Below are 16,893 nucleotides of genomic sequence, written 5' to 3' on the forward strand. Positions count from 1 at the left end.
CCTTTTATCCCCCTGCTGGACAGCGATTGGTGGAGTAGATCAGCTGACCGCTACAGGACTTGCGATTGGGGAAACTGAGGTCAAGTGTCATGGTGGCGCCCAGAGTTGGCAGGAAAGATCGTGGGGTGCTGGCATGGTGACCTGGAGAACATTGAAGACAGATGCGTGGGCTAGAGGAGCAGCAGCAATACCTCCCGCAAGACACCTGGAGGCAGCCTATAAGTAACGGAGTGCAAGTCTCCGTGTCCGGACTAATAGTTTATTATATTGGACAGCAAAAGATAAAATTCATCTCTTCTTCTGTCTGACATGCAGCTCTTATTAAAACATTAAGGGGGGCTTATATATCACAGGCCCACCACACATGCTACCAATGAGCCGAGTGACTGCCCAAAATGCCATGCAGGATCCACAAATTTCCTACATAATGTCTGCCAGTGTCCCAAAGTCAAGAGAGTTTGGTACATAGTACATTATATTAATCAACCAAATTTTTAAGTCTAGGTTAACGTTTTCATGGGAAATATTACTACTCGCTGATTTAACTTCCTGGTCACCGACATACATTTCCTCTAGTACACTACCCTTTGTGGCATTGATGATCACTCTAGCTAGGAAAATAATTTTACAAAAATGAATTTCTATGGCAGCTCCATCTTTGTTAATGCTTAAATTAGAATTACTGCATATACTTTACTATGATAAACGTACAGCAATGTATTACATTGAAAAAGGTTTAATTACATATTATATGAAATCGGTTATGTACTCAGATTATCTGCCTGATAATGTCTCTGATTATGAATTTACCAATACTACGTGGTCTCTGTTTAGAAATATTACTTATTAACGCCTCATTGCTAATGAATGCATCTGCTGTTTAGATTTATGTCACACATCATAACATGTCACTCGTAATGTGGGTTCACTTTATCCCCCCCTCCCCTTCCCCTTACTCTATCCTTCCTCCCTATTTTTTTCTAATTTTCTATTTAGTAACCTTCTATTTGAATTTATTGGTACCAACTACTTTTATATCAAACGTTAAAATAAAAAAGAATTCTCAAGAGATATTTGGACAATATGGTTTCACAAATAAAAGTTGAACTCTACATTAGCATAACTGCATTATGCTACTCTAAAGCTGGGTGCACACTAAATGATGTGTGCACTCAGTGATCTCGTTAGCAACAAGTGAATACACACTTGCCGATGCCGGCAACGGCTGAATGACGGCGGGGTGGGGGGGTAGCGGGGCCATGCTGCATTTGGCAGCAAGGCATCGTTAACGACATCCCCAGATTGAGCTGCCAGTACAGACGATTGGGAATGTCGTTAGCGACCCACGGTAGCACGCATTGCTAGCGATATAGTGTGTCCACACTGGACAATAAAACAAATTTGTCGTAACGATGTGTCGTTATCGGCAATATCGTTTAAATTATCGTCTACTGTGTATGCACCTTAATACACATTTTCTGCTTGTAGATTTCTATATATACTACAGGCTATGTGCACCAGAAGATGTCATAATTATCATAAGTGTGTTAACTCAAAGTCAGTGAAAAGTTCAATGCGGTAACTGGGTTTTTTCACCCGCTAACTGCATATTTATCGAGATTCCTATTCGGGTCTCGCAAGATCCGAAAAGAAAGCCCAGTAAAGTTGAGCTATTTGAAAAGCTACCAGCGATCAATTAGCACCTGTTAACTTAATAGGGCTAATTCAATTCCGCTCTAACTCTTCTAGAGATTCAGATTATTGTAACAAGATTTCTAAAATTCTGAACAGTCAGGAACTTCTCCTTCCTCCTGTGAGTAAAAATATTTTGAACCTTTCCAATTTTGATCCATGGCAGACTTATAGCACTTGTCTGTTCTCGTACAAAGATTAAAAAAAAAACTTCTCAAAAGTAGTAGAAAAAATAGCTGAACAAAGTCAACTAAAGGAGGACCTCAAACTTCATAAACTTTTTTCTTAGATTATGAAATAATAATGGCAGAAAGTGCCTATTGTGCATTTGTAAACAAAATTCAACAACTGACGAATGAGGGAAACCTGGAATTTGCTTAATGAATTGTAATTTACATTAAAGAAGAAAAACAATACAGTAGAAGAAATGAAAATAATGCTTACCTCATACACTGCACTCAGATCACTGAAAAAAGCCTTTGCTCCATCTAGCAGTGCTGCATTTTCTGGACACAAGACCAAATATCCCACATCTCGCTGTCCACCATAAGGCTCTAAAAGCAGACGCTCCCAGAAAGGAAGAGAAAAAGGGGCTATGGTCAGGAAGTCCTTGTCATAACCCACCAAGAGGTTGGGTATAGGCAGTGGTTCTGGAGATTCTTCAGATCCTAAGTGTAGAGTAAGATATTAAGTTCTCAAACACTATTGCAAACATTTCTGTACATTATATTTAGAACACAAATATATTATGTTAATATAGCGGTTTTGTACTTTTGTACTGGCACGTGGGGCCACTGACATCACAAGAGCCTTACAGAGGTTGTACCTACTTGTTCAATACCAATACGCACATTGAATATACAAAGAAAGGTCTAAAACTGAGGCACTCCTATCCATCATATGTCTTTACTGTTATTTCTATACTTATCCTAGAAAGAATGCCTTTGAATATGGTCATGCTACTCACTTATTCCAAAAGCTGAAGGCTTATGTTGGCAAAATTACGATTTAACTACATTTAATACATCTGTAAAGCCATTTGGGGTGATTTTGTTTCTTACTTGCATTTAGTCTCCAGATTAACCCAATACATCAGAGACAATCAACATATACGCATTCATTCAAAGAGGTGGGCACACACTAGAACGATATCGGCCCGCATTGTCGTTTCTGGGCAAATCGGAATGTCAAAATATATCCTTAAGTGTGTATGCCCAATTTGAGCGCTCCCGCGGTCACATGCGATATTCTGGTTGGCCGTGCTGCACGGTCAATCAGAAGATATCATGTACAATGCCATGTTGCCGAATGCAGCATGGGATCCCATATTGCCCCGTTCGCCCTGCATCGTTCAAGTGAGTTCTAATGTGTAGCCGGCTTTGGTATCTAAAAAAATAGTTTTATTACCTAACAGCTTTTAAAACAGAAAAATGGTGGTGGTGGGGGGGAGCATGTTACAGTCCTTCAATTATTACAATAAGCCACAAACAGCACTGATAGCAGTTGTGTTCCCCTATTTTAAAAACAGCAGGCTAATTAGATCCACCTCTTAACTGCTATTTACAGCCCTGGCCTAACACTCTGAGTACTCTTCACACGTACATAACACAATTGACCTATATTATGCTTAGGTGTTCAGTACATTATTACGAGCAAACTTAAAACATGCATGTGTTACTGAAAGTGAATGGAAACAGCTTTGTTCCGTCTAATACTAACATATTGTTATATAAAGTCTGTTTCAGACCAAATTAAAAAGTATAGATCCATATTAAACCCTATATGAGTACCATAGGATCCACGGCCTGCCATCTTGTGAAACTGCTGCCATGTGAGGGGACCCTGCACATGCTGAATGTTCTCCCAGGTCCGTCCTGTCCTTTTCTTTTGGATGGCATCCTGCAGGAATGGCTGCAGGGATAGCAACATGCGCACCACATCTTGGGAGGGGAGCATGCTCACATCAAGCACTGAGGAGAAAGGCACAAAACAGGAAACAATAAGAGAACAAACATGACTTGGTTTTAAATAGAGCTCCAAAAAGGATAATGAAAAATGAAGGAAGGACACATTCAATTGTAAAGCTTAGCAGCATTTAGCTGTCAGCAAGTCCATCCGATTACTCAAGGGGCTGAATATCAATTACATTAACATGCACCTTACAGGACGCTCTTGACCCACACAACTCAATTACAAACGGGAAGTCACAAGCATCGTAGTAATGTTGCACCTTCACTTATTCAGTTCACGACCAATGTTAGGTTTATGAAAGAGGGGAGGTCATCCTAAACCCTAAAAAAGTAGAAGATAGCAAGGTTGTGTAGTTGGCTATTAGTGGCCATAAGCAAAATAACGGAACCGTGATAGCCTGCATGTGAATTTCAGTAATTATGGTTTATAGTATTTTAGGATACATTAAAATGTTTCTATAGTGACTTTAAGTGTATATATACAATTTGTATTTGTAGAAATTAAACACTTAATTCCCATCTGCAAGTTCAAAAGCCCATTTCCCATCAAAACACCATCTCGGCAGCATACAGGTCCCACATAAATAAACTTATATTTCTGATTTTAGAAGAATGAAACATTGTATTTATTGGCCATGGTTTCATATTTGAAAACCTGCACAAAAAATGAATGTAAATCACCTCCTAGCGCTCCCCCAATCACAAGTGTACATAAGTGACAGGAAAAGAAAAATAATCACCATAAATCGAATCCTCTCGGTGTGGGATTATATAACCATACAGAATGCTCAATTTTGATGGTAAATGAACAGAGCTTGTCTTGTCCTCCAAGAGAATTCGATTTATGGTGATTATTTTTCTTTTCCTGTCACTTATGTACACTTGTGATTGGGGGAGCGCTAGGAGGTGATTTACATTCATTTTTTGTGCATGTTCTTTTGGAGTAGTGGGTGTCTACTCATTTGTATCTTCACTCTTTGCTGCATCCTTGATTTTATTTACTATTTTAAATTATATTTGAAAACCTCTAAATACATTATTACTCATTGAAAAAATATTCCAGACAGGGTAATAAGTAGGGGCGTTCGACATATGCTGACGCACAGAGCTCTGTTGCTGCTCCACGATTGCTGCCATTGCTGCTCCACAGATCTTGCTTCTGGCTAGCAGGGTGCCTGGAACAGCACCCTGCAGCCAGTATCGCTGCTGCAGGCAAGCTCCCCGACGTGAGTACAGCTGAGCAGAGCGTCTTGGAGACGCTCCAGGTACTGTTACTGGCGGCCACGCCCCCTATGTGCATTGTCATCCGCAGAGCTGGCTGGGGCAGCACAGGGCGCTGTTATTGCCCTGATTCTGGGCATTCTGCACTGTCATGTAATTTTACATAAAAAGAAGGATTCTCACTACCTTTCTCTTACTGTGGAGGTGTAAACTAAAAGCCACGTTATCTCCCTTTCAGACCTATGTTAACACAGATTTCTACTTGAAAAGCAATAAGCTATAGCTGCAGTTTTACCCTTGGAAAAAAAGTGTTTAGTTGCAGCTAATTGAATTCGGCCCAAAGACTTTATCTACCCCCTAAGAAAAGTAAAGCCACACAAATGACAAATGTTATACCTGAAAGCAATCATTGATTTTGTCCAGTAAACTACAGCATTATAAGTAATCCTCTGGAGGATGGGGGAGGAGTGAGAGATGTAGGCAGTAGATGATATAAAGACAACCCGGGGGCTGAGCGTGAAAGATGAAAGGGGGGGTGAGGAGCAGAGGTTGATCGTGAAAAAGGTAGCAATAGGTGGGGTGAGTGGGAGTCAAGGGGCAGTTATAGTGAATGAGGAAGTGGGGACTTAAAGTGAAAGATAGAGGAGAGTATTGAAATTGTATGAGGACAGAGGTGGTAAGCAGGTGGAAGGGCAACAGAAGGAAAAAAAAGGCGATAGCTAGAAAGAGAGCAAATATTGTTAAAGTGGGGTGGAGGTGGAAAAGGGGGGGGGTTGAGTACCAGTCACAAATGCTTGTACTACACCAGCTCCCAAGGACAATTGCCTTCACAGCAGTCGTTTTAACGATGCAAGTGTGTTTTTTTTTTTAAATGTCAAGCCGTGGTTCCCAACAACAAGCTCCGTCCCCTATCCAGATACAATGCACTGATTTTCCAGCACATACTGCTCTACAGGTATGGCTCACTATTGTGTGGTAGGTGGAGAGTTTGGGGCAGTATACCTATCAAACCGTTAATCAGCTGTCCTAAGGCGAGCTTAGGGAAGACTTGGAGCAGAAGGGCAAAGGGCATCATTACCGTAAGCTAGTTTACAAATGACTAACATGTAGCTAAATCGGCAGTTTTTGTTTTGCAGCTACATGTTGGCTTAGACCCTCACACTTCAAAACACCTAAAAATGGAAACTTCACATCACAGTATACTATGGATGAAGCAATATAGATCATTGAACAAGAGAAGCAATGTCAATGTTCTCCTCACGCTTTATTTCTCTGGCAGTCTGCCCTGCAAAATTCCCCTGCCATCCGACACTGACGCAGCCGAAAGTCTTATTGGTAGCGTCACAGTGCCGCACGGGGTCAGAGCAGATCCCTCCTCTAGTATAAAAAAAGGGGCATGATTGAGCAGTCTCTGTCACGGTGAGTGGCCATACCAATGTGAGTAGTGCAACAGCCCATTCGCCAACCCAACCTGGAAGATGCAGCATCACTCACTGAGACTGCCTATCTGCCAGAGAAGGCCTACAGCACATCTTTTGCAAAGTGCAAAAGCGGCTATGCTGCCAAGGAAGCTTGCAGGACTCAGCCCATTAAGAAGAGCACCAAGCTTACTATACATAAACATGCTTTTATTAGGGGAGTGGGAAAAGTACATTTAGATATGGGGTTAAGATATTTAATTGCAAACTCAAGTCTGCATTTAAACATCATGTAGTCTAACAAACTTTCAGTGTCTAAAAAGCATGAGTTTAGAGCTAATGGAAGACATGGTTCACAGATACAATTCATACCGTTGTTGTGTGCCCAAAGGTGGAAGGTAGCACTTCTGACCAAACTTTCATCAACTCTTCCTCCAGTTGGATTGTCCACATATTGCCTTCCCTGCTCCAGTGCATTTAAGCATTCGGGCCAAGCATCGGAACTCTCTACTCTCACTTTGTCATAGCTGAAGTTGGATCCTTCAAGATGATTCTCTCCCTTGTTACTTGATAGATCCCAAGTTCCTCCAATGTTGGTGAAAGGCCTAGTACATTGACTCTGCAGAAGCAACAGTAGACCAGGTGGAGGGGGTTCTTGGCTCCTTTGTGATGCCTCTCTCATGTTTAACCTTCTTTCAACTGCCTGTCCTATATAAGAAGATCTTCCAAATATATCCATTTCATCCTCTATAAAAAGGCCAGAGTGGTAACCAAGTCGCCGGTTGACAATAGCACTGAAGCCACATGTGCAGCGGTACTGGTCTTCATTTGAGGAGTCTGGGATATAGATTCCTACATCAGATCCCTTTATGTTCAGATTACAGGCACATATGCAACAACTATCAAAGTTCCTGTCCTTGAAGATGTTGAGAACAGAGTCAGACAGAAGTAAGGTAACATATAGGCTGTGAGCCTCAGGAGCTGGGTGAGTGCTGGCTGGTTCAACAGAACTCAAAGGCCTTGTTGTGGATGGCGTAGAAGCTGGTGAACATAAGTCTGTGCTGTCATACTTTACTGAGCCTTGGCCACTGGCTCCTCCAGCACCCTTTGGCGTTCTAGGAGTTCTTGGTGTCCGGGGAGTAGGAACAGAAAACCGGGGAGTAGCTGGGGAAGGCAAGACTCCACCAGTTCCGCCATTGCTGGCAGGAGCTGTACTGCATGGGGCAAGTGGTGTGTTGGTCTGTGGAGTGTTTAGCTGCAGGTAATCTTGGTCTGTCAAACTCCCCTCACTTGGCACATTCCTAAAAAAAAAAAAAAAAAAAAAAAGACAGGAAATATTAGAATGACACTTGGGTAAAAATCAAAAAATAGCTCAGAAAAGAGAGACTTATCAACAAATACAAAGTTTATAAAGTAACTCAAAAAATACAGCTCTAGTGGTGAAATAAAAGGCAAAAAGAAGCACTATGAAAAAATCTATATCTAATATACTCACAAGTAGCCATCTCTGCTAAATGAAGCAGCAGGTGGCAAAGGAAGGTGCTGTATCTTTGGGGGAGCAGCCCAGGAGGGACGATATATGCAGGCGTCTGGTATTTTTAAGGACAGCAGGCACTGGCTGGGCAAAGACTTAAGTGGTGCAAACATGGAGGTACCCAGAAAGGGTTGATAGGAAGGGATTCTATATACATAGGAAAAATCCTGTGGAAAAACAAAGTTCAGAAATCTTTGTATAATAAAACAAATAAAGTACACATATCCAGCGCATGTCAAGTTAGATTGACCCAGTCAGCGTAATTTAATGTGACATTATTAGAGCAAATTATAAACTTACTTTTTATACTATAAAACTTACTATAGTTTGATGTTAATCACACTAGGAGTATGTTCTTCCCAGTTAAGTTTTCACTTTCTCAGAAATACTTATGAAAATATATAAGATATCTGTTTAATGTGCAGGTGACAGATCAATCATAATAGTTTTCTTTTTTTATCAGTAAGTATTACTTATTGCTACATATTATGTTGTATATTTTCCCTCTTCTTCACATATTTTACCACTAGGAATGACAAGAAAAGGTAAGAGACAAATGAAAGAAACTAAAATAAATAAAAAGTTAACGCAATTCTGCTGTATGCATTGTAATAATTTCTTTTATATACTAAAGACTTACAAGATCTCCATTTGGGCAAAAGGTGCACTTTGAACAATAAGTAGTTGGAGGATCACAAATCTACATACCTTTATTTCCTCAGGCTTGGGACTGCAAAGGCCTTCTTCAACTTCCATCTTAAACTCTACGTGTTGCATGGAGGTCAAATTAACCATTGGACTCTCCATCATGCCAAGAGCTGTTGTGGTATCTGAGCCTACACTATCCTTATACATCATGATAGGAGAAAAGGCAGGATGTTGCTCCAGTGAAGGTGGTGTGGGAAACATCCTCTGCAGGTCAGCTGTTGCTACAAAAAATGTTGAAAAGGATATTCTCAGTTTTTGGTCTCAGGGAATACAGCAAGCATTAAAACCTGAAAATTGGCTTATCACATACTGCACGCCCACTCAGTTAAGAAATTAGAGTTTAAAATGTTGAAAACAAAGTTAATTATTTTCGAAAATGAACCTGTGGCACTCCAGATGCTGTGGAACTACACACTCTAGCCTGCCCTGCCACAGATTAATCAAGCCCAAACAGAACACCTGTGTCAGGGCATGCTGGGATGTGTAGTTTCACAACAGCTGGAGTGCCACATTGCATGCGGATTGCGAGTGACTCTGACCCAAAGGGATAAATTTTGCCTTAACCCTGACATAGTGGAGCGATTTTTTTACAACTGCACATGCGCCAAATTTCTGAAAACCCCTACGGCACACGTGTTACACAGAGTGTACGCACAAAGGCGCTGTTGACTAGGACATTGTCTCCTGTCTACTCCTCACAAATAAATGTAAGTAAGGGGAGGGACATGGCAATAGGAGAGTGACGGAGGGGGCAATGGGTAAGAATAGCACAGTTTTTGTGTGTGTAATATTTTGTTTTTGCATGGATGGGAGAGGGGATAGCGACACAGAGCAGAGCGCAATGGGGGGTGTTTGTGATTAGCAGAGGGAGAGTTGTCACTGTAAAGCAAAAGCAGTAAATTCTGAGGCTGCCTGTTGCTGAATGGGGTCCTACAGTGCAGTGCTTTGTGGGAGATCAGACAGAGCGTCTGATCTGATCTGAGGAGCGAGGCTGCAGGACGGCACTGACAATCACAACTAAAGGTAAGTAAGGGGTGGGACGTGGAGAGGGGTAAATTGAGAGACAGGGAGGGGACAAAGGGGAAGGCAAAGGGAGAGACAAAGGGAGGGGCCAAAGAGAGAGACGTGCAGTGAGGTAAATGGCTAGTATCAGAGCCAGACTTGCATATTATATATATATATATATATATATATATATATATATATATATATATACCTGAGGGTTCATGTGGGCATTATACAAAGGTGCAGCAGTATATAATGCTGGAGATTTGGTGTGTTTTGATCAGGGATGTGAGGAAAAGTTAAACAAGGCTGGCAATGTCTCACCTGCCAAACACTTTTTACTCCAGAGTTTTGACTATAAAAATTATTAGAATAATACAAAGAAGATATTTATAATATTTTCTTTAAATTTTTCTTATAATTTTTATAGTCAAAACTCTGGAGTATACCTAAGTAAGACAGGAAAGGCTCTGCCTTACCTAACCGCACATCATTGGAGACACGGAGTAGGGGGCTCAACACGGAGGAGGGGCCTCAGAGGGGAGAGAGACAGAGGGGGCTCCGAGGGGGAGAGAGACAGAGGGGGCTCCGAGGGGGAGAGAGACAGAGGGGGCTCCGAGGGGGAGAGAGACAGAGGGGGCTCCGAGGGGGAGAGAGACAGAGGGGGCTCCGAGGGGGAGAGAGACAGAGGGGGCTCCGAGGGGGAGAGAGACAGAGGGGGCTCCGAGGGGGAGAGAGACAGAGGGGGCTCCGAGGGGGAGAGAGACAGAGGGGGCAATATGGAGAGAGACCATAAATCTCCCCTTTTTTCGTCTGTCAATAATGGACAGGTTTTAGACAGTGGAATGTCCCAAAGGTATACCTGTAATGGAGGAGGCTATTTAGCTGCCTACGAACCCTTCGCTGTAAGGTTGCATCTACGGATGGGGAGGTGTCAAATTAATAAAATTTGAGAAATGTAAAAGCAGAGGACCAAGAGGAGTTACAAGGGGGCCTGGATGGCCACTGTGAACACCGCCAGTGATCTCCCTCATCGGCGGTGACAGCTGCTACCGTGTGGTTCCCTGCAAGCAGGGGGCGACTCTCACCTGTCTCCCTGCGGTTTCCGGTCGAAAACGCTGACCCACTCGCCAGCGATGTGGCCGAGTGCAGGGAGTTGGTGGAGCAACAGCGCAGGCGTCCTGTAGGACGCTTAGGGCTGCCTACAAAAAAAACTAAAACAAAATAAAAGATGAGGTTGCTTAAAAGCAGCCACCTGTTTAATCCGTTCCGGCAGACACCACATTAAACTGGCCTGCCTGGGGCTGGGTATAGGGGAGAAGGAGCCTGGACTGCTGGGAGGGAGAAAAAAAAAGTTAACTGTTCGGTGCCCGGACTTCTACTTCAGCTTATATATGTCTAAAGCCTGTGTCCACTATGGAGAGAAGTATATTCAGGTGTTATTTGTGATTGGACGAACAAGGTGTTTTGGGTCCATACACAGTGTTTTGTGTAGATTGCTGATTATTTTATATGCTTGTATATCTGTGTGCGACTTTCAAACAGAGGGTCTAATTCAGACCCGCTCGCGAGTGCAGGACGCTCGCAAGCGGGTCGATGTTACCCAAATGCGCGAGACCCGGACAGCGACAGCCAAGCTGTCGCTCCGGGTCTCGCACCAAAGGGGGCGTGCTGTCGGTGTTGATTGACAGCACGCCCCCTTTGGTGGGCGTGCCGGGGGTGCTGCTGCCAGACGGAGGCGTTCCCTACCGTCTGAAGCCGGCCCCACTGACATCAGTAGTGATGTCAGTGGGAGTGATTTTGGCTCTGATAGAGCCAAAATCACTCCAGGGCTTGCGGCAACGAGACCCTACCGCAGGGTCTCCGTCGCAAGCCCGATGGTCGCGATGGTCTTGACCATCGCGACCATCATCATGGACGCTCGCATAAGCTGTGGGTGGTAACCCACAGCTATGCAAGCGTCCATAAGGCCACTCCAAGTTGAGGTAGGAGGCCCCTGATTCAGAGCGAGCGCTCTGGTCAGAGCGTCCGGCTCTGAACCAGGCCCAGAATGCAAAGTGCTATGATGCAGCGGCCGCAGCATTTTGCTACGCCAAGTTCTGTTTACACTCAGTCACATGCATGTCAAATTAAACAGCACAGTCTCCTGGTGCATCCTAGTCACACTGCAACTTATGCTGGGCATACACGGCCAGATAAAATGTCTGTCAGACCGACAGACATTTTATCTGGCTGGCTGCCAGCCGCAGATGTCGCCGGCATACACTGTGAGATTTCTCTCACAGTGTATTCGGCAGACATCCGCGCTCCACCCCCGGGAGATGAGACATTTCCCTGTTCCTTCCTTAAATGTCTGTCTGTCGGCCGCGCTGGGCATACACTGCCCGATGCGGCCAACAGTTTACCGGGAAATATCGCATCGGACGGGCATGCTGGACAATCCGGCATGCCTGACCGAGCAATATTTAACTCTCGGTCGTCCCCCCACACGCTACAATTATCGGGGCGATCTGCTGATATCGGCAGATCGCCCTGATAATTGTAGCATGTATGGCCAGCATTAGACGCATTTTCATTTAAAAAAAACAAAGAGGCCCAATGCTAATAGAGTTGCCCGGTACCTTGCAGCTCTCTCACGCCAGGCATATCGCACTGCATGGTGTATTGAGACTAGATGAGCAAGGACACATGTATATGAGTGGAACATTTTCAAGGAGTGAGCATCCTATATATAAATGAACCTTGGTGAACACTCACTTGGTAGGTATGGAACAGTCGCTCTTCCATCTTTACCTATGTGTCGATCTTCTGATCCTCCTGAGGGCACCTTCATTGCTCGAGTACCTGGTGAACCAGCCTTTAAAAGCATTTACAAATAAAAATTATTACTACAAAGTATCAAACTGAAAAGTACATAGAATTTTTTCTGAATTTAAACAGGATAGTTTAAGTAACTTAAAAACAGATAGTTTTTATGTGCATAACAAAAATGTTTGCATTACTTAAAGTATTGGTGTTCACTAATCTTTTCTCAACAAAAGTTTAAAACCCACCAGATCTTCATCTTCAGAATTATCAAATATGTTGTCCAGATCATTAAGAGAGGGAGCCAGGTCAGTGACCTGTGTGAGGCTAGCTGCCACCCCGCGTTCCTGCTGTGGGTCTGTAAGGCAATGAACATGCAATAAAGCAAAAGATTATTGTATTCAAGCTCTTTGGCATTGTTATTCTGGCATACACATTTCAATAAATATTCATCCACCATTAATAAACTCTTATCATGGAATTCTCACCAAGACGTTTTGTAGTGCAATCATTTAAAGACGTTTTGAACACAACAATAGTAAGGATGTTAAACACATTGTTATTTAAATTTATTTTAGTTAAACATCAATAAATTTGAGTTTTTAGATCGACAGTAACTATTGTCTGGTATCTATAGACATGATAAACCACATTAATTAAAAACTAAGAGTTATGGTAGACTTACCTTTGATAACTTATTCTTCGAGGTCCATAGGGATTCACAGGGATACCATGGGGACAATGTGGTTGGAGTGATCCAGGCACCAAACTGTTAAGCTTTCAGCTCCCAGAATGCCTCAGGTCTTCCTCCACATATACCCCGCCCCCGACCACAGGCATTCAGTTCTGTAAACAAGCCCAAGGCAGGAGAAGGAAAGAGGAGAAGGAAGAAAAATCTTACACCAGAAAAACAGAAAATGAGGGAATCTGTGACCGAAAGTAAAATTACCCAATGCAGCAGGTGCGTCATGGTGGGTGCCCTGTGGACCCTATGGACCTCGAAGAAAAAGAGTTAATAAAGGTATGTCTACCATAACTCTTATTTTCTTCTTCAGGGTCCATAGGGATCCACAGGGATACCCAGGGAATGTCCTATAGCAGTTCCCCTAAAGGTGGGAACGCTCCTGAGCAAAAATGAGAACTCATCGCCCAAAGGAAGCATCCTGAGAGGATATAGTATCAAAGGCATAGAACCTAAGAAAAGTGTGGACAGAAGACCACATGGCTGCCTTGCACAATTGTTCAGCAGAGGTACCACGACTAAACGCACACAATGGTCCCACAGACTGGGTATAATGTGCTGTCGCCGTGTTTGGGACAGGGAGATCAGCCTATGTGTAAGCATGAGAGATAGTCATACATAACTACTGAGCCAGTTTATTTGTTAGCTGGCCAACCTCGTTTGTGAAAACCATATACCACATAAATAGCATCTGATTTTCTAACAGAGTTTGTACACTCCACATAGATACGGAGAGCACGAACTACATCCAGGGAGGCTTCACCTACAAACAGGTATGAAGAATGAAAAGCTGGAACCACAATCTCTTCATGAATTTACATGAAAATAGGATACTACCTTAGGAAGGTAACCCTCCCTTGTACGAAGAACAGCTTTATCCTGGTGAAAATTCAAAATGGGGGGCGACAAGAGAGCGCTGTCAGATTAGAGACTCTGCGTGCAGAAGAGATAGCGAGGAAAAAAAGTGTCTTCGCTGCCAGCCATTTCAAATCTACAGAATTCAGAGGTTCAAATTGGGGAAGCTTGTAGCCCCTTGAGAACCAAAAGACAAATCCCACGGTGCTACCGGTGAGACAAAAGGTGGCTGAACTCAGAGAACCCCCTGAAAAAAAATCCAGCAAAGAAGCAATCCTTCTCTGGAACCAGACTGACAGTTCAGAAACCTGCACTCTCAGGGTGGCCAGGCGGAGACCAAGGTCTAACCCAGCCTGGAGAAAAGCAAGTACCCGGGAAACCCTAAACACCTTAGATTCATACTTTCTGTGGGAACACCATTTACCAAAAGAATGCCAAACTCAGTAATAGATGCGGGCAGAGGAAGGCTTTCGTACCCTAAGCATCATTTGAAACACAGAGCTGGAGAAACCTTTAGATCTTAAGATGGAAGACTCAAGACAACGCCGTCAAAGACAGACAAGGTAAGTCCAGATGCAGGCAGGGGACCCTGCGCTAACAGATCCTGCCACAGAGGAAGAGAAAACAGACTGTCTATGGATAAATTCCATATGTCAGTGAACCAATGACGTCTGGGCCAAGCAGGAGTCACTAGTATTACTGTTCCGTATTCCTGCTTGAATTTCCTGAGGACCCTTCGGAGGAGGGAAATCGGAGGAAAGAGATACGCCAGCTTGAAATCCCATCTTACTGCCAGTGCATCCACGAAGGCGGCTGAGGGGTCTCTGGTCCTGGATCAGTACCTGCTTGTGACGTGCTGCCATGTGGTCTATGTCCGGTAGGCCCCATTTGAGCAAAAGGAGTTGAAAAACCCCCGGGTGGAGAGACCACTCTCCAGCGTGTATGTCCTGACGACTTAGTAAGTCCGCTCCCAATTGAGGACTCTCAAGATGAATATTGCAGAGTTAGCCAGAAGATGACGTTCAGCTCAAATCAGAATGTTTGTCACTTCCCTCATGGCTGCATGACTTTACGTGCCTCCTTGATGATTGAGATAGGCTACTGTGGTCGCGTTGTTGGACTGGATCTGGACCAGCCTGCCCTGGAGCAGGTCCTGTGCCATGATGAGTGGTTTGTATACTGCTCAAAGCTCCAGAATGTTTATGGTCAGATGACTTTCCTGGCTGCTGAAACAGAGCTTGCAGGGAGTGAAAAAACACTCATCTTGAAAAAGGTGTAGCAGTGCGCCGAAACGCGTTGAAGAGTGTCGCTTCACCCATTGTATGCAGTATCCCATCCATTCTATATGCTACCCATTTGCCCTTACTGATCCGGGTCCATCTTCTGCAGGGCAATAGGAATCTGCAAAATATTACCATCTGATGGTATTGGCTTACTGCTGCATTTTTATATATGTTTTTATTTATAATAAAATAGCTGTCTTTCATGGTACTGGATGAGGGTCTTTTCTTTTACCTTGTCCTGAAAGTCCCCACATTCCACAGGTTGAGGTTTCTGAATATAAAGATACCTTTATATGTCCATACATCGCCCTTACAAGTAAGAATACATGTAAGGACTCCACACGAGACATCCTCATTCACATCTCGGTGATTCTTACGGGAGTTGGGACCATACTAAGCCGGGAGAAGATTTTCATAGTCCACCATATTTTCCTCATATTCACATCCCCGGGAGGCTACATCATACAGTGACGTTATTACATTATATTGTGTTTTCCATTTCTTCTTTTTTTACACCGGAGAATTACCTATACCGGAGGTCGTGGGACAATTCCTTTGATGGACTTATTGTTGACTTGTTGGAACAATCCAGAGCGCAAGTGAGGTTGATTTGCTTTGTTATATGCTATTAGATATAAGGTGGTGACTTATTATTAACCTCTGCAACACTGGAGTGCAGCGCCATAGGGTTTGTCCATTTTTTGTTTGTATTAGGACTTTCCTGATTTGTCCATCTTCCCTGAAAAGTGTGACGATCTGTCACTGCCCCCCATCCGCGAAGACTGGCGTCCGTGGTGAGAAGCACCCAATTTGGAATTAAGAATTGGCGACCTTTGTCCAGATGATCCTTTTGTAGCGACCACGAGAAAGAGAGACGAACCTCTGGAGTGAGAAGGATCATCTGGGACCTTATTAGATGATACAATCCGTTCCACTAGGAGAGAATCAATTGTTGCAGAGGCCTGGAGTGGAACGGAGCATATTCCACCACGTCTAAGGTGGATACCACTGACCCCAGGACCTGCATCGCTGATAAAATGGATACCCTTCGCTTGCGTAGAAATTTGCGTATTCGCAATAATAGGGCCGCAATCTTGTCCGCTGGTAGAAACACCCTTTGTGCCTGAGAATCCAGAAATGCCCCCCAGATGTACCATCCGCTTTGTTGGAGAAAGAGAGGATTTCTTTCAATTGATGATCCAGCCGTGCGTCTGTAGACATGCCATGGTCAGTTGGAGATGGTGTTGTAAAACAGCTGGAGACTGTGCCAATATCAGACGGTCGTCAAGGTATGGCAGTATTCCGATTCCTTGATGCCTGAGGTAGGTCGTCATAACAGTCATTATTTTGGTGAAGACCCGAGGGGCCATTGAAAGACCAAAGGGCAGTGCCTGAAATTAGTAATGTTGTTGCAGGACAGCAAACCGCAGAAAATGTTGGGGGGATGGCATAATAGGCACATATAGATATGCATTCTGAATGTCCAGGGAAGCCATAAAATCTCCAGGTTCCATTGCCAAAATAATTGACTGAAGAGCCTCCATACGGAACTTGGGTACACGGATTAACTTGTTTTTCAGATTTAGAATAGGGCGATGAGACCCATTCAGTTTCTGAACCAAAAATAGATTAGAATAACCACCCCTTCCTTGTGGACCCA

The 16,893-nt window shown here is 43.6% G+C and overlaps 1 protein-coding gene across 1 annotated transcript in view; it reads right to left on the minus strand.

Moving 5' to 3' along the window:
* The window catches only part of MED13L (mediator complex subunit 13L), a 284,295-nt gene that overhangs the window by 69,584 nt on the left and 197,818 nt on the right, over positions 1-16,893 (minus strand). Inside the window, exons 13-19 of the mRNA XM_088443487.1 lie at positions 12,602-12,711; positions 12,306-12,405; positions 8,544-8,764; positions 7,797-8,002; positions 6,674-7,602; positions 3,483-3,662; positions 2,137-2,360 (exon numbers count right to left, since the gene is read on the minus strand). Coding sequence (XP_088299613.1) covers positions 2,137-2,360; positions 3,483-3,662; positions 6,674-7,602; positions 7,797-8,002; positions 8,544-8,764; positions 12,306-12,405; positions 12,602-12,711 — 1,970 coding nt within the window. The remainder of the gene's footprint in view (positions 1-2,136; positions 2,361-3,482; positions 3,663-6,673; positions 7,603-7,796; positions 8,003-8,543; positions 8,765-12,305; positions 12,406-12,601; positions 12,712-16,893) is intronic.

The sequence above is a fragment of the Taudactylus pleione genome, unplaced genomic scaffold, assembly GCF_031769625.1.
Source record: "Taudactylus pleione unplaced genomic scaffold, aTauple2 ptg000330l, whole genome shotgun sequence".
NCBI lineage: Eukaryota > Metazoa > Chordata > Amphibia > Anura > Myobatrachidae > Taudactylus > Taudactylus pleione.